Here is a 25,594-nt window from a genome sequence, read left to right as displayed (position 1 = left end):
ACAACATTCATCCTCCGAATCCTTTCCTACATCGCGACATGCATCCCCCCACCAACCCTGCACACCTACCCCCCTTTAAACGTGATAATCGACATACCCGTCTCCTTCACCGGCGGCCCCATCACAGCAACCACATCCCTCCCCCGCAGTATCTGCTACAGGATATTCTTCCCGCGTCATCCTTACCTGGCTCGCGTCCGGCCTGGTTTCACAAACCTATCTTGGTTACTGCAACGCATGGTGTGTCATGCGTGTTGGGCGTTTACGTGCCGCCGCGCGACGACGGTGTGTTTGAGTATCAAAGTACGGTTTTTGGACGGGGGGGGTGGGGTGTTGGCGGGGTGGCCTGCGGGGCTGGAGGGGTGGGGGATGAGGGAGGTTGTGGTGCATAAGAGTGTGCTTAAGGGGGTGAAGAGTGCGAGGATGAGGGGGAGGGGGGTTGTTTATTATGGGGGGTTGGGCGTGGGGGGTTTGGTTTGAGGTGCACGGGCAGGATGGGATGGTGGGGAGGTGGTTGCTTTAATGGTCCAGTCTGTGTGGAGAGATTGCTGGATGTATGGTTCTAAACGAGATCCAAACTTGCATGATTAGGATGGGTATACGGACAACCCAATCTACGTACGATTATTGCAATCTCAATCATAGTACAAAGCCGCCGGTTGTGACTACCTTCCAGCTACGCACAGGGTGCGTATCTTCCAATTCTACACACCACCAGAGCACCTCTTTCGTCTTGTCGATTTGCTCGCTCTCCTCGTAGGCCCTAGCCATCGCGTACCACGCTTCCGAATAGTCCCAGCCGGCACCAAGCTTGGTAAGTGTGGACAGTAGACCGAATGCGCGATCACGGGCCGCAAGGCGAGTGAGCGTGGGTGACGAGAGCTGATTCTCTACTGACGGTGTGTGAGAGGTTAGGTATTGTGTCTTCGATGTCGACGTCTTTGTATGAATTGAGGAGGCCGATGACTGTAGCGGAGGGGAGATGGTGTCGGTGTTGGCAGGCTCCAACGGTATGACCTCGCTGTAGATATCCAAAAGGATGTTCGATAGGCCAACGATGGCCTCGGGGTGGTCTGGGAAATGTTGTAGAGCGCGCTCGAAGTCTGCACGAGCTTCATGCTTCATCGACTGGGCTACAAGCTGTTCTGCGCGCTGTAGCAATGTCAGTAGAAGTAACATCGAAGATATTGGGAGACTTACAGCAGCAAACACGTCCGCCCACAGCTCCTCCACACTCTTACCGCCACCCCACCCTTTGTCAGCGAGCGCCTTGGCTGTTGAGTGTTCCAATGACACCTCTGCTTCAAATGTTTCGACCAGCTTCAATGCTTCGGCAACAGCCTCCCTAGCATCCTGGAACATGTGCGCTCTTGCATATAATCCAGAAATGAAGATCCATATGCTAACCAGCAACGAGACTTTCTGACGACGCTCTTGGATCTTGGAAAAGTGGGGATCCGCGGGTATGTAGTCAGCATGTGGCAGGCGCGAAGGCAAGCGAGTATCCTGTCTGGGTGGTTGGTCGTCGTGACCCAAAGGCGGAGAGGAGTGATCTAGGTTATGGGCGACGGGTGGAAGTGGTGTGTCACCCTTTTCTATTGACTTTCCTGGAGAGCTGGGATTGGAAATGCGTCGAGGCGATTTGGAGTTTGCAGTATTACTGCGTGCACGAGTGCTGTTTGGAACGTGTTCTGGAAGCGGTGGTACCTCTGGAACGGTGTCTTTGCCGGCCTGACCATCATCCTGCTTGTGGTGGTGGAACAGATGGTGTCGATGATGACCGTTAGTAGGAGCTGCGCCATTGTCATCAGTGACTTGAATCGCAGGAGGCACTTCCGGTTGTGTCGTAGCTGTCTTGGAGCTGACCACAGATTTACTTCGATCAACATTTTCTTGCTGAGTCGTTCTGACTGACCCTCGTCCACGGAAGATACTACCTCGTGTGCCCGAGGCGGTCTTTGGAGGCGCCAGCGACGCAGGTTCGGGTGGAGTCTTGACTTTGTCAGCTGCCGGATCGCCGAACAGTCGACCGTACAGTGCAAGGAGCTCGTCACATCCGTCAACCGCAGCGGTGGCACCATCGGTGATCTCAAGAAGAGACAGCTGCGTCATCTTGATCTGCAGTATGTTGCTCTTTTCGAAACGTTCCATACGATCGACAATGCCAGATTCAATAGGCTCTTGACCGGCAGCCTCTTGGAGGTGTTCGCTTCGGAATGCGCCCGAGTCACGGCCGAACAGGATAGCAGGATCGCCGAACTGTTCGAAAGCCGCCTCGCATGCCTTCTCAGCAGCGGTAAACTCAGACCGTGATGTCAAAAGCAGGGCAAGAAGATGCCACACGGGTATCAACTTGCGTTCGCGTCCATATTCGGTGGTGATGCCATCCGACAGAACTCCGTCTACACTGACCGTCGTGCCCTTTGTTGCTGGAGAAAGTGCACGCTTGGCGATTTTGATGGCACCGGGAATGTCCCTTGTTTCCGCGAGAACCAAAGCGAGGGCGTACAGAGCTTCCACATTATGTTCGTCGCCGAGATTAGGTGAAAGCGACTTCCTGAGGTACTGCACAGCTTTGGTCTGGATCGTGGCCCGTGCCTCAACTTCGTAAGTGAGCCGTGCCCAGTGTGCTTGACTGATGCCAATGGCACAATAGGCGGCAGCTAGGGCCGTGGGTTCGACGAACGATGTGCTCGAAGCAATTGAGCGGGTATCAGACGTTGAGCGAAGGTGATCTGCCTGCTCCAACCAGTGCTCGATACTGTGAGCAATCTCGAGAGCCTTTTCGGCGTCATGCCTAGATCCCCATCTACAGAGCATCCTGATGGCCTCGGCAGAAGTCCTCAACACCGTGCTGTCGTCGTCAATGCCAGCCTCGAGTTCGCCTGACTTTTCCGATCGATCCTTGTTCCGCGTGATGATCTCGACATAGGAATCGTAGGCTTTGTATGCCAGCTCAGGCTCGGCTAGAGATGCGTGGACAACGAAGAGGTTGCGCAGGATCTGGGTCGAGTGGTACGTCTTGGTGGCTGCTCGATAGAGGATCTAGATGATATTAGTAATTGGATCTTCTCGGGGTTGACGAACAACTTACATCAAGCACGCCCCGCGCAACACCCTCTTTCCCTCCTTCGCCTAGATCATCGTCGCTCCAGGTAGGACCGCAGAGGAGGCGCCAGTTGTCCATGACAGATTCCACCCACGTTTCGACTTCATGATTGGTCTCGCTGGCTTTGGGAAAGTGTGTCTCTCGTATCAACAGGTTCTCGTAGACAGCCTCGACGCGTTTCAGCTCCGCCCGCTGCCGTAATCGAGCGTCTGACTGGGCGGTAGGCGTTGGCTTCTCTTGTATGATGGGCGTGGAATCGGGTTCGTAGGCGAGGTCATAGCGGAGGATTGTTGATAGCGAGTCGTAGTAGGCCTTCCATGCTAGTCTTCGATACCGTGCTGAGTTGCCCACGTCTGATGCGGCGTTCTTAGAAGTTGCATCCCAGAACTTTGCCCAGTAGCGGTAGGTGCGCAGAGCCTCGGACGCGTTGATTCGCTCGCTGAGGCCCATGGACTGGTCGGACAGCTGACAGAGACGGACGAGAGACTGTTCTCCCCACATCTTGAACTGGGCCGATTCGGTGTTCGGCGTGGTCGTCGTGGACAGCCAGGGTATTATTGACGAGTAGATCGTGGCTGCCTCACCAATCGCACCTGTCTTTTCGAGCGCGGAACCTGGATCACGTCAGTTCCCGGGCCAGAATGAGGTCACACAGTAAAGCTGTACCCTTGAGATATGTGCCCTTGACCAGACACACGCGAGACCAGCCGCTCAAGGTGCCTGCTTCGCCCGACAGCTGGGTCGCGACTGCCCCAAAGTCCTGTGGAAGCCGCGCCACTGCCAGTCCCGGCTCGTCCAGCACGTAGTGGGCCCAGCCGAGGCAGACGTTGGCCTGGAAGGCGTCTTGACCCTGCGTGCCATCTTCTTCGATTGTTGCGAGCAGCGAGGGTATGATCTGTGACAGGCCGGTGGTGGAGGCGGCAGAGGAGGCGGTCGAGGGCCTCTTGGTGCTGTGTGCGGCTATCTGGGCGTCGGAGCGCGCTGTGAGGGTGAGGCCTTGGGTCGCCGTTAGCCCTCAGAAAGACCAAACAGAGAGGTTTGCTGACATCGTCGGTGCGGCGCATGCTTCTCGACCTTGCGACACAGCTCAGGCACGTCGGCCCATCGCCCGGCGCATCGTGCCTCGTCCAGCTGCTGTATGTAGCGCTTGGCCTTTTCGCTCTCAGGGGGGGTCTGTAGGTCCTGTAAGCTACCGTTGTTGAAGATGACGTTGCTTCGGCGCCAGGGGAGAGGGAGGACAGCACCCTCGACGTACCACCATGGTGCTAAGAATATGCCTTTGGCTCTGGACAGGGTCGCGATGTCTGTAGAATCATGTTCGACGAGCAATACTGAATGCGACGACGCCGGCCATGGCTGTACACATGTCACTGACCGACTGCACAAGTCCCACTCTTCCAGCTGGCCCGCACATCCCTGCAGCCCTAGCGCGTGCGGTCCGACGCTAACTCCGGGCCTTGAACTTTTTTCTACCAGCCGTCGACAACAGCCATCACGCTGATCAGAGACGGGCTGAACAGATCAATAACCAGGGGAATCGCTATCGTTATGGCGCCCATTGCTTCCGAACTGGCGACGCTGCGAGCGCTCAGTTTCCGCATCTCGTCCACGCCAACATCCCAGCTCCCCCAACACGTGCCTGCCATAGCTGCGTCATTAGCCAATTGCAGGGCCATTCTCTCTTCGGCCCAGGCTTCAGGTACCAAAGCGACGTCCTCGGAAGCATCCGTCGCTATACATAAGTACCGCACTCTACTCACCACTCTGCTCCAAGACCGGACTCCCCAAGGAAGATGGTGTGCCATAGTCTTGATCAAGGCCACGATTGAAGTTGGAGGTTGGGAGACTCTGCAGAAGAGTTTGCCATGGGTGCGTGGTCTCCTTGGATTCTTGAACAAGCCGGATTCGCCGTCGTCCAAGAAGCTGTGCATCATCACCTTGACGCGCATCTTCCTTCTGACCAGAGAGTACCCGACGTTGATCCGCGAAATCACTACTCCGTCGCTATCACCTTTCGTCCAAGTCTGTCTACAGATAGCGAATGCCAAAGCTACCCCCGCCAGTCTGCTACAGATTATCCTAGAGAGCTTCAACGAGCTGCTGCCCAGACACCCTACCATCTTCCGGTCTTATCTAAAGCAACTTTACCCGCTTCTCGGACGTCTCATCGCACCCACGCCATCTGATAAACTCAGCCAAGAGCAGCGAACTGGAACCAACCATGGAGCTTGTTCGGATATTGCAGCTGCGGCGCGCCAACTCTACGTCCAATTACCTTGCTGTGCACCAAAAGGAGCCTCGAGCGAAGAGTGGACTAAGGCTGTCAAGAACATCACGAACGTTACCCATCAGACAACAGACCGTGTGTTTCGCGCTGTGGTCGAGGACTGGCAATCGACGGCACGTGAAGCAGCTCTTTCGAACGGCCACACACTGGATGACGAAGTTCAAGACCTGGAGCCTGGCTCAGATCTCTCCGCCTGGTCGGGAATCTTCGCTGGTGGCGAACGCTTGACAGGCCTTCTCCACGTCATCAAGGAGTACATCGAAAGCCCCACGGCCAACACGGTGTATCTCAACGTTGGCATGATCGTTGACCTACTCTCGAGAATGCTTTCCCTTACCATTCCCGTGGCGGCGAGCAAGAACTTCCAAAACACTGTACGTCTAAACGCCCAAGTCAGCAAGGACGAGCGTGAAAGCCTTTGGCTATTGTTGCCAGACGTACATGTCGCCGCGATTGAAGTGCTTCTTGCTCTAGCACACAGATCCCAGAGCAGCACGTTAGCACTAGACCCTGCCATCATTGACCAACTTGTGTGGGTATTTAGTGCGGAGAAGGAGACAGCTCAGATTAGAACAGCATGCTACACGGCGATTGCTGCTTTGTTGAGGAGATCTGGAGTCGCTCTCCACAAGACTACCATCGATTCCCTAGTACCTCTCATTCGCGCTTGCTGCGACGATCTACTACCGCCCGAGACCGCGGCGCCTACAAACCAACAGACTCCCGGCCAGGCTAAGGCCAATGGCAACAGTCAGCCCCAGACCACTGCCAACGCCGATAGCTTCCTTGGCGCTGCGAAGAACGCCGGCGGCCCCAACGCTGGATTCCCTGGACTCCAACAAGCCGCGCATGATCTGCTTCCGGTTTTACTCTCGAATATCCCAGCTCAATACCTGTCTGACTCGATCCGAGCTCGTCTGGACCGCACCGCCATTCTCATCCAGCACAAGGACGCCATGGTAGCTAGCGTGCTGAACCCACCGCCGAGCAAGAAATTTGGAAAGCCCGCAGCAAGTATACTACCACTCATGGCCCGATCCTTTTCCGCCGAGATAGATGTAGAGGGTATGATCAGACCAAGGATGCCAGTCATTCGCCTGGGTGGCAAGGATTTGGAGTTGGACGATGGCAACGATGAAGACGAAGACATGGAGGTTGAGGATGAAGAAGTTGAAGAAGAAGAGCAGCAAGCTCTGGAGCAGGCGGATGACCACTTTGCTGGACAAGAGTTGGACAATCTGCTGGAAACCGCTGGGCAATCAGATACGGCAGCGAGGGACTTTGCTATGGAAGATGCGCCAGCACCCACCAAGCCTGACGTTTCCACTCCACGATCAGTTCGCAAGGGTACGCTTGCGCAACGCCCTAACATCTCCGAACCTACCGCATTCAGTGAAACCAAGCGGCCGATAGGCGAAGACGGTCCTCTTTCGCCTTCCAAGCGAGCAAAGACTGGCGAAGACGAGCAGCGCACAACACACCCAATGACTCCTGCGCCAACAACGTCTGTATCTTTCAGCAAATCTACTCCCACTACGGACGTAGCCGCTACGTCAGATTTCGCCGCCACTAGCACCGCCTCGGCTGTCCCTGAACTCCCCGAGCCAGGTGAAGGAGACCTCGACGACGAGGACAGTGACGATGACAAGATATCGCTTGTGCTTGGAGTAGACACGGACGATGAGTCTGATTAGCGCTTGTGTGAAAACAGTAGTTGTATAGTCACCTTGGCTTGTGAGAATGTAGTGAAGTAGTAATGACAAGCGCGATCCCTGCACGGACATATATCTCGACTTCGCAGTGACCGATGATTTCCTCATACTAGTCCCTACAGCCCGCGCATTTCCCAATACCCTCGTCCGCGACGCCCTTGTCTCCATAGACACAACACCTACCACCGCCCACCGCCCGCAACAATGACACAACCTCCCCACCGCGCCCCAGCCAAACGCACCGTCCCCAAGATCGTAGCCCCCAAACCACCCGCCGCCGCCCCATCTACCAAACCCCCCGCAAAACCTCAGAAAGAAAAGCGATACCCCTTCGACTCGCACCAAGACGACATCGTAGTCAACACGACTGAACTCGACACCGCCCCGGGCTACAGGCGTGGTCTAGTGGACTACCGGCATAAACTCACGCTGAAGAAGACGTATGCGCATATCACGACGGACTATGCGGAGGATATGAAGATGACGATTCCGAAGGATGCGGTTACGCCGTTGGGGTCTGAGACGGTTGGTGATGGGGATGGGGATGACGATGACGACGACGGGGACGACGACGACGAGGATGAGAAGAGCAAGACCAACGTCGACAACCCCAAATCCAAGCGAGACGAACGTACCTACGTCCCCGAAATCAGCGACACAATCATCGATTACACCCGTCTGCCCAAACCGCGCTGCAACCGCCCTAACTACGTCGAATATATCTACCGCGCTACAACCACCAATCCCGCTGTCTTCCTCGCTATCCTACGTGTCGCGGAGAGGAACTTGCCGTTTATAAATTTCGACTCGGCGATTACACATTTACCCAATTTGGCGGCGAATGCGAGGCTTCCTGGTATACCGGGCCTCTCAGCCCTGTCGTCCGAGTTATCTGAAGCGTTGGAGGCGTCCGAACCGTCAAATCACCCGCAGAAACACAAACCCAACCAACCCGCGTTCATAGAAGACACACCCCACGAGAAGAAAGAAGCAGACATGACAATGACGATACTCTTCCTACCGAACCTGTACGAAGACGGCCGCCACGCGCTCGGCTACTACGCCCTCGCCCCAGAAGCAGACCCAGACACTAAACAACTCAACCCAGAAGACGTTGTGCAAATCCTCTTCACACCCTGTGGCATATCTGATTTAGTGGAGGCGAGGTTGTTGGAGTGGACGCCTATTGATCCTGATATGAAAGCACGGGCTGATGAGAAGAAGGGGGAGAAGGACAAGAAGGGAGATGGGGTGGAAGGTGGGGATGGTAAGGGGGCTGGGGAGGGCAAGGGAGGAGATACTGGAGATGGAGACGAAGAAGAAGAAGAGTTGGATGTCGAGTACATAGAACATGTGGCTGCGAGGGGAGGTGAGTGGTTAGAGCGGGATGTAGTAGGAGATTGGGAGGAGTGGTGTAGGTGTTTTAGGGTTGCGAGGAGGGTTTGGGAGAAGGTGCTTAAGGGGGTTGTGGAGGTTAAGGAGGTGGAGGATGTGAAGGAGGAGGTTGTGGGATGAGGCTGGGGCTGAGGGCGGTTAGGCATCTTACGGCGGGGGTGAGTTAGGTGTGCACGGCTGGCGGAGAACATGCACAGGTGAGAGTCGCAGCGGCGCATGCCACAAGGGCAGAGTGTAAGAAAGGTTTCATTGTACGAAGAGCTCGGTTCGGAGGTGCATCTACATGTCGATCCAAATAGTTCGCTGAGCACCGCTGCGGTAATTGCGAAAGCGTCAATCACGTTCTTCCAGTGCCATCTTGGTCTTCTGCTGTTCCTCATCCGTAGTGAAGTTTCCGCTACGTTGGCGATGTGATGGTCGTAGTGACTCGTCGTCTACGCGTATGGGCAAATGTACTATCTCCCCCTTATCGATGTCTGTCATTCTGACATACGTCCGATTGGGAACGAACTTTGCATGAATTTCCAACTCAAAGCGACTCCTTCCGATGAAAATCTCTCTCGAAATAGAAATCCAGGCTTTGATACGAGAGGCTAGTATACCAGGAAGGATGATGGATTTGGACTCGCAGAGCTTTTCGAGTGGCGTGGTCATACAAGCATCTCTAGACTCAAACTCCAGGTTTACTGTGGGAGCCATCTGTTCTTGTATGATACCATGGTGACCTGGCTGTAGGTCAGCTGAGATGCTGCATTGTAGCTGTCCTGGAGAGGCCTGACTCCAGCCAACGCAGAACCTTCTAGTACTACCTGGCATATTAACGAAATCTATAGTGCCGGTGAGGGATGTGGTTTCTGGTAGGTGCTCTGCGACTAGAGGAGGGTATGAAGTGACTTCGTATCCCATTTCGTAGACCATGGGTTGTATATTGACGCGTATCGGCGCTTTCGCATGGCGCTGGTATTGATGCGTTGTCTTCTCCCCAACGAGGGTTATTCGAGCTCGTTTGATATTCCTTGGATTGTAGGATAGTCTGTGAGGTAACCACATCACTGCAATCGTTAGCTAATTCCTCCGAAGTATCCGGCTTTTCGAGTCAACGTACATTCCTCGTTTTCCAGCTGGCGGTCGGTTATCAGAACAGCCTCCATGGGATGTTTCGACCCTAGCCGGAAAAGACTGATATAGCCAGGGCTTCGACGAAACATCAACTTCTTTCTATGTACAGCTGATAGTAGGATAGCCGGTCTCATGGAAGGATCTTTGTCTATTGAGCAGTCCAAGATGCCAATGTAGTCATTCCGGAGCATTCCGTTTCCTTCCAGTGGACAGATCAGCATCTCAACAGATAGTGTAGTCCCAGAGAGACTAGTGTTTGTACCACGGGCGGGCATGTGCATGTTTCGTACTTCGTCGCGGAAAAACGTAGGATGTGGTGCTAACAACGGAGACTCCCCAGTGAAGAGATCCTTGGACAAATCCGACCGGAAAGCCAATATGGAATGGTCTGACGATATGCCAAGGATAGCTTTTTGTAGTCGGTAGAAAGCTTTCTTCCCTTCGCCGTATAACAGGGGCATGTTCACGTCGAACAGCCCCATCAGACAGTAGGCGATGTCTTCTTCTCGCGTCGTCTTGCGTTTAGAAGCCCATTTCATTTTTTGCGCCACACTGAATCCGTCTAGCATTGATTGTACGTCGTCTTCCTCGGTACTTGTGCAACATTTACATTCCCTCTCGGTGATCGTCTTCCGGGAGTACGAGGTGTCGTCGAGTTCACCTGTGAACTCCGCGACCAAATGGCCCTTCTCCGTCGGTATTTGGAAGCCCATCCGTCCAAGATGTCTTCTTAACAAAACCGATGCGTGGATGCCACTACTTTCCGACAGCTGTGCCGCAAGAGATATACGACTCCCAAGGAAATCCCAGTTCATATCATAGAAGTGCACGCGATCTGGAGCAATCATCTCCTGTAGTGTCCACCCACGAGTGAGCCAGCGACATTCGGACAGCGAGTGGGGATCTCCAGATTTGACATCGGAGATATATGCGTAGCAGATAACGGCATCGCGGTACCATCGAAACATTGAGTTGATAGCTTCCGAAAGCTCTGTGCTGCTGTCCTTGTTGATGTTGCATGTATCGATCCAGACGAAGTCGCATCCATCTTCCAAGGCCTGTTCACATGTCTTTCCTATCTTGAAGTAGCCTTTCTTAGCACTCCATTTGGCCCTGGAAGTGTCACGCATGTCTTCAAAGACCACCTCCTCACCCTCCCATGTGTGGGATAAGATCGCGTATTTCGGTTTGATCGCGCCCAATACATCGTGAAATTCGTACGTCCTGGCATTCAAAAGTCTCATGGAGGTCGTGATCCGATTGCGCCGCGCTTGCGCTACCGTGGGGGCGAAGAAAGTGGGGCTTCAGCTTTGATAGAATGCTGTCGCAAAGCAAGCCAGCAAAAGCAAGTGTAATGTTTGGGTATTTGGAAAGCCTGGAGATGATGCTGTGGGTTTCATCTGGATGCATCATCTCAGCGCGAGTCCTGAAGGACGAACCAGATGCATGAAGTGGCGTGAAGACATGTCCGCTTCAGCTGCGCCCCTCACACACATCCTGGAACGCTCGCATGCAGATGACCTACAAGGTTAGCGCCATGCACACTTGGCGATTTTGAATGCCTGGCATCATCAAGCAAGTACTCAGCCTTCGTCGTTGAAGTGCGGGTGAGAACAGGCCTCCGTCAACGGATGTCGTATAGAATCCATATGTGCAATGCGAGGTCGCGTGCGCGGAGAAAGCCGGCGCAGCGCAGCCTCTTGGAAGATGCGACAACAGTGGCGCAAGATTCGTGACAGGCGAGATGCAATCAGACACGTAGAAAGAAGAGAGCACCATGGAGGTTCAGAAGCTCCGGTGCTGGTGAGTTGCCGCTGCCGTCCGCACCTGGGCACGCGACGCGCAACGCTAGTCTCCTTTGGTGTGCCTAGCGCGACACGGGCACGCGTTCTTGGGCGGCGGAGACCTGGGCACCTACCCAGGCACAGTACTCCCCTTCCTGCACGACATCTCTCACACGAACCGCGCTTCTCCTGCTACAATGATGACCTGTGGACAGCTACAACATGCCCGGGTGTTCTCTATAATCAGTGTGAATGAAGGTGCATCCTGCCCTGGTGGCGTCGACTCTTCAGGGGACATCTGAAAGCCATTCGGATGTATCCCCACCCTAATATACACCTCCAGCGACCATCAGGAAGCAACAGCAGACCGCAGTCCGAGTCAAAAGCGCGTTTCGTTGTTTATCAAGCATTCTGGCGTCACATCGACCTCATCAGTTCTCGTCTTCAAGAATGACTGTATATATCCTGCTGGATATCTTCATGTGCTTCTGGCACGATGTCGGCGGGTTTGCAATTACCGAGCTTACCACACCGTTCTGGAAAGTCAAAGTGATGACACTGGGACGAGAGAAAGCAGAAATGGAAGGTGTAATACACACGAGAGCCTTTCACTCTGTACTTACTACGGCTGCCAAGATCTGGACCGAATTCCCACCGCTACACTCAACCTGGGCGGAAGCGTAGATTCCGGGTTCATTACCGCCTTTGGGTCTGTCTTCCCTTGGTTTCCTCAACGCATTCCACACCACTACACTCAGTAAACTCCCCTTATTGGAACAAAGTGCACCCGAAGGGGGACAATACACTAGAGCCACGATGTTGCTGATAATACTCCTCGTCCTCTTTGCTTGGTGCGCCGTTCCGGTACCTCCTGTCTCTTTATCTTTCTAACATCAAAGCTAGCGCTCCCGACGGAGGCATGGGTTGGTTCGGCGATTCGTTGGTTGTCCCACAACTTCTCAATCGTCACGATACTAACATCCCCAGGTTCGGCGCCGACAAGAGCGGTCGCTGGCCGAAGCACCCCGATAACAGCGGCAAGACCGAGATCGCCTACTGCTACGAAAACAAGGCTGCCAAAGATGAGCTTGAAGGAGTTATAGCGGAGGGCTGGGGAGCGTGGCAGCGTTCTCTTGGTCGATGGGGCAAGGAGAGCGGCCATTCACTGCTCTTTACACGGCGCCTTGTTCCTGGCCAGGACATCTACTGCTATCTGGCAAATGGCAATTGGAATCCGTTGTTTCCGGCAGATACCGTTGTCATCAAGCGCGGAGCCCCAGGGGGCTGGGCAGGAGCGTCTTCTTTGGGATATAGGTCTGAAGGTTCACCTGGTCGTCATCAATTGAGTATCGGCCACGCAGAACAAGCACCAAACAGAGATCTCGCATGGGGTAAGTTGAGAAGCGATTTTCGATTGTCCGGACCCGCTGACAGGTAGACAGTCGTAGCTCACGAGCTAGGTACAACTATTTCTCCTCCACCAGTATGCAAGCGATAACTAATCGAATCCATCCAGGCCACATCTTCGGCTTAATGCACGAACACTCACGCGGAGACCGCGATGACTACGTCCAATTCAACGGTCCCAGTCTCACCGGCTACCACGAAGCTCTCCAAAAGGCTGCTGCCGACGGCTTTACCATAAACGAACTCTGTAACATCTTCAATGTTGCGAAGCACTACCAATTCGACGCTTCAGAGTACTACAAGTGGACGAACGACGGCTTGGCATACAGCGCGGAATATGATTATGATTCGATCATGCATTACAGCTCATGGCAGAGCCACAACCCTGCTCTTGTCAATCAAGATCAGAACAACCCCGATAATTACCCTTTGGTTCGACTCACTGGTGGAAAGAATGGTCAGAAGTCGCTCCTTCCGCTGCCACGTCCGAGTGGGCAGTGGGGAATTTCTAGATTGGATAAAGAGGCTATCAAGTTGTTGTATCCGTGGGAGTAACCGGTCTTCCCGCGCTAGACCAGTGATCTTTATGATACCGACGCACTGACGACCATCATCGCTTTTGGATCGCTCGATCATTCCATTCTTCGCCCATGACCGCGAATAGCTAGATGAAGACTTAGACGGGAAGTGTCCAAGAAAACTACTAAGTACACTTGGAAAGCTGCACTTGCTGTAGCTCTAATAGACGCTCAACTTTGAGCTCAAATTTCGTGTCTCACCATACGCTCCAGTCTCAGTCTTCGCCAGTGACGCGTTCAACCAGCAATACCTATATCATGCGTCGTAGGCATACCACATGTTAGTCAGAATCTGGCGTATTGAACGCGGAAATTGCAGTTCGTTGACAACCTTACGCTTGACTCTACATAGGTAGTGAAAGAGCCTCCACCTAGGGTTCAAAAAGCGTCCGCCCGAGAAGTCCAAAGCGCACAGACCAAGAAGTGGTGTCCCTAGTCGTTCATCTCGGGGCTAGCAGAACTATTGCAAAGACCTATACATTCTCTTTCCCTTGCACCCGCGTTGTTTCCGCCGCACTGACACCGCACCCGGTGCATTGGCCCACTCCACCTTCGCTGCCTACCCAGGGACCTGCATCGACTATACATACTACTAGCCTCAACCCACCAGAAGCTCTACCACCGACCAATCCCAGAATCTACCCTCGGGAACTCAACTCAGCGCCCAGCCATGCTGCCCCTACTTCTTCTCTTCGCCTTCTTTAGGGTCGTCTTTGCTGGGTTCGTCATCCATTATTCGATCTTGTGAACAACCTCGACACTTGCTAACTCTTGCAGGCACCCTGTAACAGCGGAAAGGAGGTGGCCTCGTGATGAATATACGGCAATGTTCACAATCTATTGGTGCTTCGAGAATCAGCTCGCAGAGACACAGATCCCGGTGCAGCGCATGGAACAGGCATGGCTTGTTTGGACCTCAGTCATGGGAACGGCTTCTGAAAACAACCACGCCTTAGAATTCAAACGTTGGAAACATCCAGTCACAGGCAACTATCCCCATTGTTACGATGCCAACAACGAATGGACTAAGGGTATGCCTCGCGCGGCAGTGCGTATAAAATATGATCCTCAAGTGGTTGGGGCATTTGCTCCGGCTGGTTACCAAGGTAGAGAAAAGGGCGCACATTATCTAACCCAGGGGCCCGTGGATACACCGGGGCGAGAGATTCCGAACCCGGTCTGGCAGATAGCACACGAGCTGGGTCATGTGTTTGGCCTTCTTCACGAGCACCAACGACCGGATCGAGATATTTACGTTCAGTTCAGGCCTCAGCAACTCAACGGATTCGCACGAGCTTGGCAGGCTGCTCAAGCCAACCACGTCACCTTTCAGCAACTGACGGAAGTGGATGGTGTCGGTGAACGATTCGGATGGGACTTAATCCGCTCATTTACAAGGACTGCAGCCGCTCCAGATTACCATTCAACCTACGATTACGCTTCCATCATGCACTACGATTCGATAGCGGGAATGCAGACGATCAATCATCAGGCTCCATATTCAGCAACAGATCCTAACTCGTACCCATTGGCTCAAATAGGCATGGCAAATGCTCAAGGCGTAGCACCGCTCTTCCTTTTGCCCTTAAAGGGTCATGTACCTGGGCTAGCATACCATATTTCCCAAGGCGACGCTGCGGCAATCCGGTTTATGTATCCTCACTATTGATAGTGTCGGGTTGGCGGACGTTAAAATTTAGAGGCTCAGGAGTAGTTTCACTGCAACCCTGGTCGTCACGTTGCTGAACGAGGGCTTGCAGAGATGAATCAGTGTCAACAATATTTACCTATGATACCTGCACTCGCTACTCAGTGAACGTGAAGTTTACATTAGAGCGTGTCTTTCACTAGCCGTTGCCCCACTTTCGCTTGCCACAGTATTAACTACGACTATCACTGCTGTACTCGACACTCTCTAGCAGTCACCTCGGCACCGCACGCAACCACTTCCAAGGTCAGCTCTACATCTGAACATGCATTCACATTCTCTTCTCCTTGCCTTTCTTGGACTCGTGTGTGCGATCTCGGCGCATTTTCTCGATACCACTCTTCCTTCGCCCGAACCCATCGATATCGCTCCGCCACTGGACACCGGCGGCCATGCTGGGTATGTCATGCGGATACCTAGACCCATAAGTTATTGACATGTCCAGGTTCCCCGTCGAAGACGCTCAAGGGCTTCGTTGGCCCCGGCGTCCGGATCGAAAGGTCTTAATTCACTGGTGCTTCAAAGACGCAGTCGCCGAGAACAATATCGGTAAAACAATCGAGAACGCTTGGGCGACTTGGGCACGCGGACTTGGACCTGCGGGAGCAGCGAACGGCCACAACCTCCATTTCCAACGCTGGAAATCACCCAAAGAGCTTTCCTATCCGTACTGCTTCATGTTACCGAACGTATGGGACCCACAGATACCGGAGGCAGCTGTGCAAGTGCACTGGATGGAAAATAGTCCCACGGTTGGCGCTGCGTCCGCTTCGACTGGCTACATAGCTAACGGCCCTGCCGGTCGACATAACCTTATGATATCGGGACAAGCGACAGACCAGGAAAAGGACTTCGCTGCAACACATGAGATGGGTCACGTTTTTGGCCTCCGCCACGAGCACGAGCGCTCCGACCGAGATCAGTACATCATCTACAATTGCAGAAACGTCTATGGGTTCGCCGAAGCATTGGGAGCATGTATGGCCGATGACAACACTTGCACAGAAGTCATGCTCTGCAATGATCGTGCTCTTGCACTGAAATACAATTTCGGCGGCTCCGAATTCATCAGCTATAACATAGCTCCAGAAATACCCTCGGCATACGACTATGACTCTATCATGCATTACGACAGTACTCGAGGTTCAAATGACGCCATATATGGAGCGGACGCAACAAACCCCTCGTTGTATCCGATGTACACAGTGGATGCGACGGGCGCGACCAAATTCCTAAAACTCAGAGGCCACCACCCGTTCCCACTATTCATGGTATCCGCCGGGGACGTCTCGATGATACGTGCTATGTATCCGTTCTAGAAGGTGTCCGCGGCTGCTAGAGCGGTGGATATGGCCTTATTCATCGTCGGTGGCGAAAAGATGGCCTGGACTATCAGTTGAGGCAGCCAGTAGATAGACATGATGATTCTTGATCGCAGTATCACACACGGACCTGGCCGCATCAAATACTCCAAGCGCTTCATCCTCCTCAGTCATCAGTCGTAGCTACCCTCCGCCCCTCGCAAACTCCTCCGTAAACCTCCTAGCCTGCTCATCAAAAACATCTCGTCTCTCCACATACTCCTTGCCCATACTCGGATAATACGCATCCTCCGCATCCGGACTATCCAGGAACGATCGCAAGCTCAATAGTATTGATGAAATCGTCAACACAGAACACCACTCTTCGCGCAAGATGTTGATACATATGTATCCGTTGTCGCTATCAATGTTCGGGTGATATACTCTCGTTGTGAAGGTCACGGTGGGTGGGCGGAGCGGATACGTCTCTGGGAATTCCATCGTGAGGTGGAAGGTGCCGGACTCGTAGGGCGATTCTGGGGGGCCGCGGATTGTGGCGCGCCATGAGAAGAGGTTCGAAGGGTCGATTGGACTGGCGGTACAGCCTGGTACGGGGTCGTCGCGCAGATATTGGTATTCCTTTTGGATGCGTCTCTTTGAATGTGGATGTGCGGGCATCTTGGAATGCGGAGTGACCGCTTTGGTTGCGAAGACTTGGTTAGACATCTGTGCGTTGTTGGAGAAAGGATGTTGATGAAGTGTGGCGGGTGGATGCGCTGTCGTGACTGATTTAGGCAGCAGCCAAATGCTCCATCACCTGCGCAGTCAGTTCTGTGGCTTCGTCTGTCGGCTTTGCTGTGGACGTAGGTACTTTCCGGCTTATTCCCGCCACTCAGACATTATCAAAACGTCTGAACAGGTGGTCGAATCTCTATGACTGACATTTCCGACGTATACTTGGAGGGAAAGGAGTAGCGACCAATTCGCAGTCAGCTCACCTAGGTAAGACGTGCGCTGAATCACGTATTGGCGACTACATATCTGGAACAGAACTTTGAAGTGTCAAGCAATGATGTCTTTGCACATGCCAAAGCTATTCGAACAATCCTCTGAGCTCGCGTTGCGTGCCTTGCGGTCTGCTCAGGCGTCCTGCGCGCCTGGATGTAGGAGCGCTCGGCCACCAAGCTCGTCGCAGTTTCTGATGACGCGTTAGAGGTAGTAGGATGGATCTGCGACCTGCTCGTCTTGAGCGCTGCTTCCACGTGCGACACGGTATTGCATTCTCGGCGTGTTGTTCTTTCTCCGACAGAGCCTCTCGTCGTCGGGTAAACTTTGGAAGTGATGGGTGCCTCGGATGTTGAGCTAACAGTCCGCTGACGTCATCCTCAACCTTCTTTGACCTTTCCATCTCTCCCAAACTCCATTAGCTGGGCTACATGGAACCGGCAGATCCAAAATCTTTGGCTCTCGAGATGAAGCTCATAGGTGTGCATTCAGCAAGTCTCTGCTCTCCCCACGTCAACGAAATACATGAGAACATACGCGTAGATTCGGAATGTCGCCAAAGTCTGGCAGAAGAGGTACCATCACATGTTACGCATATCGTTTCAGACACTCATCAAATCGAAGAAAATCTTTTTTGGATTTGTAGGCAGCCACCTAGTCGAGTTTGAATATACTGGGAGAAGACAGGGAAAGGGCTTCATATACCCACAGCTTAGTGCAGAAGAGTGATCCCATGTTAATCAGATATGTCTCTTTTTTGAAGTATTCGACCGGATAAAGCGACGAGTTCATGAATTTGCTATCGACCGCTTTTGTTTCCACAGCCGCACTTCCGAGAAAACATAGTCAGTACACGTTAGACTTTTGGAATAAATATAGTAGGGTTGGGCCTTTTTTTGAATTCCCAGTGCTTCACAATGGGAGAAGATGGGAGACTCCCAGGTCCGGGAAGAAGGGTTTATATATCAACGCTAGCGGTGTACACGGCGGGCGTATTCATTCGTCGTATTGTACTACGATCGAGTAGAGCAACAAAAAGACCGTTGTAGCAGACATGTAGCGATCAGCTGCACCTCTCAGCAGGCTCGGAGACATGTGTTTATCTAATCAAACTTTCTCGTTTCCCACATGCAATCACTTGCTCGATTTTGAACACCCTCTTCACAAAAACGATATGCAGCGTGGGGAGATCCCAAATTTACTCATTTCAGTCGCCGCGACGTTCTTCTTGTTGTTCGAAGAAGGCCCGCGATGGCAGCGTCATGAACACAGTCAACTCGCTGCTGTTTCATGCACACGTAACAAATCCATTCCGTCCAGGCAGAGAATTGATAGAGTCTCATACCTCCAGCCTCTCATACCAGAGAACATCATCGATTTTGGGGAGCTCGGAGAAAGGAGAACATCATATAGCAAGTTGAAGTTTTGAGAGATCGGACCAAGCCATGATTGAAGTCGGACATGATTTTTGGAAGTGCTGCACAGAACATCGGCCAAACAGAACTTGGTTTTGAGAGACGCAAGTCCGACGAAACATCACACATGATCTTGGGAATTTTTAGAGATCCTGTACAGGAAAGAGGTGATGAGGAGAGAAGACTCTGGCAGCGAGAGAAGGTGTTTATATAGCCGCAACAGGCTGCCCATCTCCAAATCCAAAAACACATGTTTTAGTCCTATAATATGACTTGAGCAGTTCGAGAAATCCACACAACGCGTTTCGATGGGCCGAACGTGTACCCAGGACTGTATATCACATGTACATACGTGTAGTCCTTTTGATCGAAGAAGAGGTTGAATACGACTAGGGCGCCAATGTAAGCCAGCAACGCCATTCTTCTCTTCTTGCCCTACTTCGTTTTGGTAGCTCAAAGACATGTATTTTCTTGTGCTTTCTTTTGCTCACAGCAAGGCGACACACATTTGCTCAGCCATCGTTGTTTTTGGACAGGACAACACGGCACATGCCATTTCTTTCGATGGATTTTGGTGGAAATTTTGGAGTCGGGCGTGCACTCAGCACATAAACACAGTGTCGGTGACATTTGGTAGAAGTTTGAATTTCTGTGGTGATGACAGGAAGTGCCGAGACGGGGACTTGCCCTCGTCATGTAGTGACTCTTTTGAACAAGCGCTCATGGCGGAAGTTTGATTCTGTTTTGGAAAGACCAGAAACAGGACATGGACGGTGGACCGTTCATTTTTCGACAAAAGAAAAGGTAAAGTTGATGAAGCAGTGATGAAGCGGAGCTGGAGGGAGCTTTTATATAGATGTCAGCAATCTGGAATTGCACGTGATGTCGAAAATCGGGAGAGACTTGTGAGGACGTGTCGAAAATTCACAAGTATACATCTCATGCTATGTGAAGCGTACAGTAGTAGAGGTTTATTTCAGTACATCTAGGGTAGCGCGATTGCGTGAGAAGGTGCTATAGGAATATTGATACGTCAAGACCTGCAACCCGAGCTCGAGTCCCAGGCACGCTTCTAGGAAACTGGAGCCTCCTGTTTTCGACAATTAGCTGGGCATTAACGCAGAACTGGGAGTTTACTTACCGCTTTCAACACCTCAAAGACATTGTCGGTCTCCAGAACCACAGGCTTCGGCTGCACGCCATCCGCCCACTTCCTCTCCCACTCAACAGCACCTTGAGTACCATTCACGCCATTCACAGGCCCGCCATCGCCCTTGTGCGACGATACACCACCATGTGCGTGCCCAGCACCGCCATTAGAGCCGTTCGCAGCATTTCCACCACCCAGCCTCCTTCGGTCACTGCTGCTCTCCGAAGATGTCTGATCGCTTTGTAGATATCCCGATCTACCGCCTGTTAACTTGTACAACTTATCGCCAACGGGAGTGCCACGCTGAAGCTCCTCACCCTCATTGAACCTGCGTAGGATGATGTAGCCCACGAAGCCCCAGATGAAGATGAAGGTTGCTGAACAGCTGGCGATGATGACGGTGGGGACGACGAAGAGGAGCGCGAAGCCGACGAGGAAGAAGGTGATGGCGATTGAGACGAGGAGGCCGAGGAAGAGGCAGGTTGATAGGGAGACGAGGAGGGTGGTTGTTGCGAAGGCGAGGAAGAGGGCGAGAGGAAGACCAGTCAATGCGGTTTGGGTCGTCAGGAAGGCCTGTATCGTGTCATTGATAGGAATCGTCAGATGCTATCGAACAACTTACGGCTACTTTGGGGTTCTGATGGGCGTAGTCTCGGGCTCTCTCAAGCATATGCTCGCGCTGCTTGGGTGGCAGGACCTGGTTGGTGGTGGTCTCGATCTGGTCACCAACTCTTCGCGTGGTGTAGTGGATCTTGTTCCCGAGGTTGTCGACCATGTCGCCAGCTGTCTGGAGGACGGTGGGCATGGTGAGGTTGGTGAGATAGGTGCGCTTGGTAGCAGTACAGTGGTTAATGAATCAATGGATGGTGATAATGGGTGATGAAAGACGGAGGGCGGAGATAGAGTTAAATTGTTTACTGTCTCAGGGCGACTGCTTGACTAGATACAAGGGATTCAATAGAGGGAAGCTCCGTGTGTGCCGTGGCCGCACTTGCGATGCGGATGCGGAAGTCTGGAACGCGTCCGTCGCGTGGACGTCATCGCGGATGCGCTAGGACAGTTCGGTGTTAGCGCTGCTGATACCCCTGTCGCTCGGCTATGGCTGCTAGCTGACCGCCCAAAGTTCTGCCAATTCGCGATCGAACTTTTTGACACAACGCGACCCATGCTGCCATATCGGAACCGCAACGCCGACATGAGTGAAAAGAAGAGAAAGAGACAAGAGCAGAATGGCCAACGGCCGAAGAAGAAGACGGCCGTTGCGCCGACGGGAAATGTCCGCGTCAAGATGGTAGAGAATAAAGAGACTCTGGGTCCGCTTCTAGGTATGATAGCACTTCTCGAGGCTGTCGCATGGCGTCAAAACCCATCGCAAATGACGGAAAACCTCAAAATACCCTGCGGACTTTTCTTCTAACGCGCTCAAGCTGTCACACCCGGTCTCAGCATCCCATCGAAGATATCCTTCAACCCGTACAAGCGCACCAAGATCCGACCACAAGGCGAGGAAACCGAAATGCTGTTCCAATCATCCGGCCACCCTCGTTTAGATTACATCGCACAGGAAGAGCATGATGGAAGCGCCGAGAGCCAGCTACAAGACTACATCGGCGTATTCGACCCTGCGACAAGCAAGCTACAGATCGTCCCAGTCAAGAGAGTTGTCGTACGAAGCACACTGCGAAGCGAAGCACAAGAAATGCGCGAGGAGCAGGAGGCGTTGGATGCGGCACAAAACACTGTCATGGCAAAGAGAGCTGCTCTCGCAGCAGAGTTCGGATCTAAGAAGTCGAGGAAGGCACTTGAAGACCGGACGCTCAACGCCATCAAGAGCGGAACTGGTGCCGAGGACGCAGCGAGAACCGATGCAGTTGCCGAGAACGTGCTGCAGCAAATGTCCTCTGCGACAGCGGTCATGCCGAACAAGGACGATCTCGCAGCAGCCGTGGACAGCTCCAAGCCTCGACCGACACCCAACCTTGCAGCCGAATACCCAGCCGATGTTTACCCTACGGATGTTGTGATTGGAAGCGATCTCATGACCATGCTCGATGTCCAGGACTGGGTTCAAAAATCATCAGTCGGCGAGGGTGTCAGCGTGGCCAGTAAATACGTTGCTAAGCGCATCGTAAAGCTTGCCAAGAACAAACAGATACAGAAGTTGAAGGCCCTGCGATTCATACTGCTTTGCATCAACTTCAACTCCGCATTGATCGGAGGAGGTGGACCTCGGCCGAAGAAGATCCCCATGAAGGGAAAATTGGAGGAAGCGATGGGTGAGGACACGCCTGCGGGTCAACTCATGGCCATCAGGAGGAAGTTTGCCCCCGAGGGGTAAGTTTATCAACGACTGTTTCATGAAGACTGGCTAACCTGTGCAGTTCCTTTGAGATGTCTCGCTGGCACGTCGATAACCTCATGACACATATCGCGGCGGCAGCACTCACAGTGGACGATTACGAAGTCGACGTGAACGACCTGCGAGAAGATCTGAAGCTCGAGAACAAGGAGTACGTCCCCCAAGAACCACTCGACCTGACCTATGCTAACACCACACAGGATCAAGCAATACTTCGCCGAACTCGGATGCAAGCTCAACGCCCCAACCCAAACCGACCTCACACGCATGAAGCTCACCAAAGCCGAAACCGCCAACCACTTCATCGCGAAGCTGAAACTCCCACTGTCATTCCCCAAAGTAGGCGGCGCACGAGCAAAGAGACGCACCTAGCCATGACGCGCATGTAATTACCGCCTAGATCCATACAGTAGTCCTCGGCACCAACCAGCAACGATACCAGCAAGCCATATGAAATCACATTCCACCTCCCCAAACCCATTACGTCCATGTCCAACCGTGCGGGTACCTTTCCATGTAGATCACGCGTGGAGGTACATGACAGCTGCATAACGCCATAGTCGGCCCAAGTAGCAAATCACAACCACGATCACCAGATGCGCAACCCCACTTCTTAGCAATGCGAGAAGGACATAATCGAGATCCACGGAAGCTACTCACTAGATACATCATCGACTTTATCCGAATGCGTGTTTCTGCAATTGCGCTCCCACCACTTCCATATCATCATGACATCACCATCGTCACCATCGTCACTTGTCCTCACTTACCCTTTCGTGACGTACTTTCCATGCATAACCACCACCACCATTCATATAAGAAACCCTACCCTTTTCCATAAGTGATTTCTCATCAATTTGACTCTTCATATCAACTAAATGCCCAAATCCACCGGTCCCCTCCAAGAACAACTCGGCCTCGGCACAGCGAACCAATCCACACCCAACATGTCCGGAAACATGACCGACAACACCACCGCCGCAGCTGACAAGCTCGGCGCAAACAAGGGCACGAATGCTATCCCCCAGTCAAACCCCAGTGTGATAAGCAGTGCGGGTGCTATTGGCAAGAACTGTATGTTGCTCTCTACCATCTTCACACAACTTGTAAAGAAAGACATTTGGCTAACACAAGATCTTGTAGTCAACCCCGACGGCGCAATCGGCCAAATCGGCGAGAAAGTCGGTGGCCCATTCAGCAAGGACGGCGTGATTGGAAGCCAGTTCGATGCGAGCAAGAATGGGATCGCAGGGCATGTCGAGAGGGCTGTTGATGGACCGAGCAATCCTGCTGGGAGCTCAAAGTAAATGAATCTCATGACATGTAGAGGAAGAGGAATTGTATTATAGCCAAGAGGCATTGGACGAAATGAATTGAATAATGTCATGTTGATCATGTCACCACGTGTTTCCTCCCAGTCCAGGTGATTTGGAACTGTTTGAGCGAATCGTTGGAGATTAACACTGATCGCACGGCAGTACCTCGCGTAGCAGGAACAAATTGTGAACGTGTTTAAACCTCGTCCATCTAGACAATGCAGATAAGGGCTAAAGCTTCTTTCCCGCCGATCCAGCTATTCCCTGATTCGCTAAGTTAGTTTGCAGCATCGTTGCAGATTTCCAAACCAAGTCAGCGAATCAAGAAATAGCTGGATCGGCAGGAAGAACTTGTGAAGGTGTGTAGACCTCGTCTATCAAGACAGTGCAATCAAGTGCCAAAGCTCCAAGACCCACAATACCCAGCCTCAATGTGCAAACGCACGCGACATTCTCAGCCGCATACGTCTATTCCCCCAATCTCCTCCCTGGACCCATTCCACCCCAAGCATTGCCTGTCGCCCTCGCCGCACTAGGCTGCGCAGCACCTCCCCGTCCCTGCACAACATGCCCATATCCTCTGTTCTGCACGCTGCCCGGCGCAGCACCGAACCAGCGCTTCACCATCTCAGGTGTGCGAATGTAGTTTTTGCCACCGCCAAACGTAGGCCAGATCCTTGTCAGAAAGTCGTACAAGTGTGCGGCGAGGAGACCCATAAGCTGTCCGAGTGCGGCATCAGGACCGTCCATGACAAAGGCCATGAAGAGCATAGCGAAGGGCAGGTATTTGCTTTCGAAGGTGATGACGAAGAAGGATACGGAGCGGGTAGGATTATCTTGGGCGAACGTGTATGCGTAGGCGAGGGACAGCGACGGGAGAAAGGTGTATTGGTTTAGGATGCCACCTGCTGTTGCCTTTGCGCGGACTGTTAGCACAAGTCCATCCACAGCACACTGATATCAAGACGAGAAGATGCAGGTGAACAAAGCGAAACGAATCGCGAAAGTATGTAGGGAGCCAACACCGCCTTGCGAAATGGAGAGCATTCGCAAAGCTTTCTCAAGTGACAATCCCACCATGCCTACACACCACACAAGTCCCTTTATATGATTGCGAATGACGGAACCGCATGATGTGCAAGGGTGTTCTTCCTCCGTTCCAGGAACCGCTTCAGCTAGGAATAACAGGCTGGGCGGGCAGATATGCGGAGGTGATTTTGACCGAAGTCGAGACGTCGCAGACAGTTGTGTCGATGCGATGGAAGCTATGTACGCGTGTGTGCAGTGGGTACTTACGACAATGACGCTACCGAGGAACAAAGTGTACACGAAGAAGTCGCCTGGATCCTTGAAGCGAGGCGACTCCCGCTCGATGGAGCTGCCGTACTGGTATAGAAAGTAGGGGTCTAGCAGGATGCCGAACTTCGGTTTCGTAATCAGAAACGCTGTGAAGAGTCGCCAGAGCTGCGGGAGCATCGACACCGTGAAGACATATTGGCTAACGAAGATGTAGTGATAGAGGCTGAGAAGTCCGCTGTAGCCTGCAGCCGATACAACGACTGCTGCAGCTGTGATAGTCCTGTGAGGGATTGTTAGCGATTGTGCGACGTGTTGTTTGCGCGTAGCTGGGAATGAGGTGAGAGCTACGAGCTGAGCTACTTGGAGGAGAGAAGCTTACCTAGAGACGGGCGGGAGCGTCCAAAAGACATCCATCGTTACTCAAAGCTATCGCCGTGTATACGTGAAGTCGTGAAGTCGTGAGGTGTCGTGAACGAGGACCAGCTGGTGCTGCCTGGAGAAAGAGGAGCAAGCGAATTCGCAAGGTGGCTTAAAACCTTGGAAGGCCGCGGCGCGGGTGGGGGCGCTATACCCTTTCGCGCTCCATCACGTCATTGGCTGCCAGAGGTCTGGCTGCAGGAACACCACACCTTCTAGAAGTGCAGCGATGA

The 25,594-nt window shown here is 52.9% G+C and overlaps 8 protein-coding genes across 8 annotated transcripts; 5 read left to right on the top strand and 3 right to left on the bottom strand.

Moving 5' to 3' along the window:
* Positions 1-639: 639 nt before the first annotated feature.
* On the bottom strand, positions 640-4,370 carry J4E93_008419 (uncharacterized protein; the record flags this gene model as incomplete). The annotated part of the gene is made up of 5 exons (XM_049346318.1): positions 640-1,152; positions 1,201-3,045; positions 3,204-3,210; positions 3,609-3,616; positions 4,365-4,370. The coding sequence occupies 5 exons, from the start codon at positions 4,368-4,370 to the stop codon at positions 640-642; spliced, it is 2,379 nt and encodes a 792-aa protein (XP_049196719.1).
* Positions 4,371-4,657: 287 nt separating this feature from the next.
* Positions 4,658-7,090, top strand: J4E93_008418 (uncharacterized protein; the record flags this gene model as incomplete). The annotated part of the gene is made up of 1 exon (XM_049346317.1): positions 4,658-7,090. The coding sequence occupies one exon, from the start codon at positions 4,658-4,660 to the stop codon at positions 7,088-7,090; it is 2,433 nt and encodes an 810-aa protein (XP_049196718.1).
* Positions 7,091-7,312: 222 nt separating this feature from the next.
* Positions 7,313-8,623, top strand: J4E93_008417 (uncharacterized protein; the record flags this gene model as incomplete). The annotated part of the gene is made up of 1 exon (XM_049346316.1): positions 7,313-8,623. One exon carries the CDS (start codon positions 7,313-7,315, stop codon positions 8,621-8,623), a length of 1,311 nt encoding a protein of 436 aa, XP_049196717.1.
* A 941-nt stretch (positions 8,624-9,564) lies between these two features.
* J4E93_008416 (uncharacterized protein) lies at positions 9,565-10,783 on the bottom strand (the record flags this gene model as incomplete). The annotated part of the gene is made up of 2 exons (XM_049346315.1): positions 9,565-10,735; positions 10,776-10,783. The coding sequence occupies 2 exons, from the start codon at positions 10,781-10,783 to the stop codon at positions 9,565-9,567; spliced, it is 1,179 nt and encodes a 392-aa protein (XP_049196716.1).
* A 2,009-nt stretch (positions 10,784-12,792) lies between these two features.
* J4E93_008415 (uncharacterized protein) lies at positions 12,793-13,368 on the top strand (the record flags this gene model as incomplete). Its single annotated transcript, XM_049346314.1, has 2 exons — positions 12,793-12,797; positions 12,891-13,368. The coding sequence occupies 2 exons, from the start codon at positions 12,793-12,795 to the stop codon at positions 13,366-13,368; spliced, it is 483 nt and encodes a 160-aa protein (XP_049196715.1).
* A 2,168-nt stretch (positions 13,369-15,536) lies between these two features.
* On the top strand, positions 15,537-16,418 carry J4E93_008414 (uncharacterized protein; the record flags this gene model as incomplete). Its single annotated transcript, XM_049346313.1, has 1 exon — positions 15,537-16,418. One exon carries the CDS (start codon positions 15,537-15,539, stop codon positions 16,416-16,418), a length of 882 nt encoding a protein of 293 aa, XP_049196714.1.
* Positions 16,419-19,934: 3,516 nt separating this feature from the next.
* On the bottom strand, positions 19,935-20,775 carry J4E93_008413 (uncharacterized protein; the record flags this gene model as incomplete). Its single annotated transcript, XM_049346312.1, has 2 exons — positions 19,935-20,543; positions 20,593-20,775. The coding sequence occupies 2 exons, from the start codon at positions 20,773-20,775 to the stop codon at positions 19,935-19,937; spliced, it is 792 nt and encodes a 263-aa protein (XP_049196713.1).
* Positions 20,776-21,165: 390 nt separating this feature from the next.
* On the top strand, positions 21,166-22,308 carry J4E93_008412 (uncharacterized protein; the record flags this gene model as incomplete). The annotated part of the gene is made up of 2 exons (XM_049346311.1): positions 21,166-21,295; positions 21,398-22,308. 2 exons carry the CDS (start codon positions 21,166-21,168, stop codon positions 22,306-22,308), a joined length of 1,041 nt encoding a protein of 346 aa, XP_049196712.1.
* Positions 22,309-25,594: the final 3,286 nt, after the last annotated feature.

Source organism: Alternaria ventricosa, assembly GCF_023758065.1.
Source record: "Alternaria ventricosa strain BMP 2768 chromosome Unknown scaffold_16, whole genome shotgun sequence".
Lineage (NCBI taxonomy): Eukaryota > Fungi > Ascomycota > Dothideomycetes > Pleosporales > Pleosporaceae > Alternaria > Alternaria ventricosa.
The sequence above is the reverse complement of the archived record's forward strand: the minus strand, read 5'-3'. Positions and strand labels throughout refer to the sequence as shown.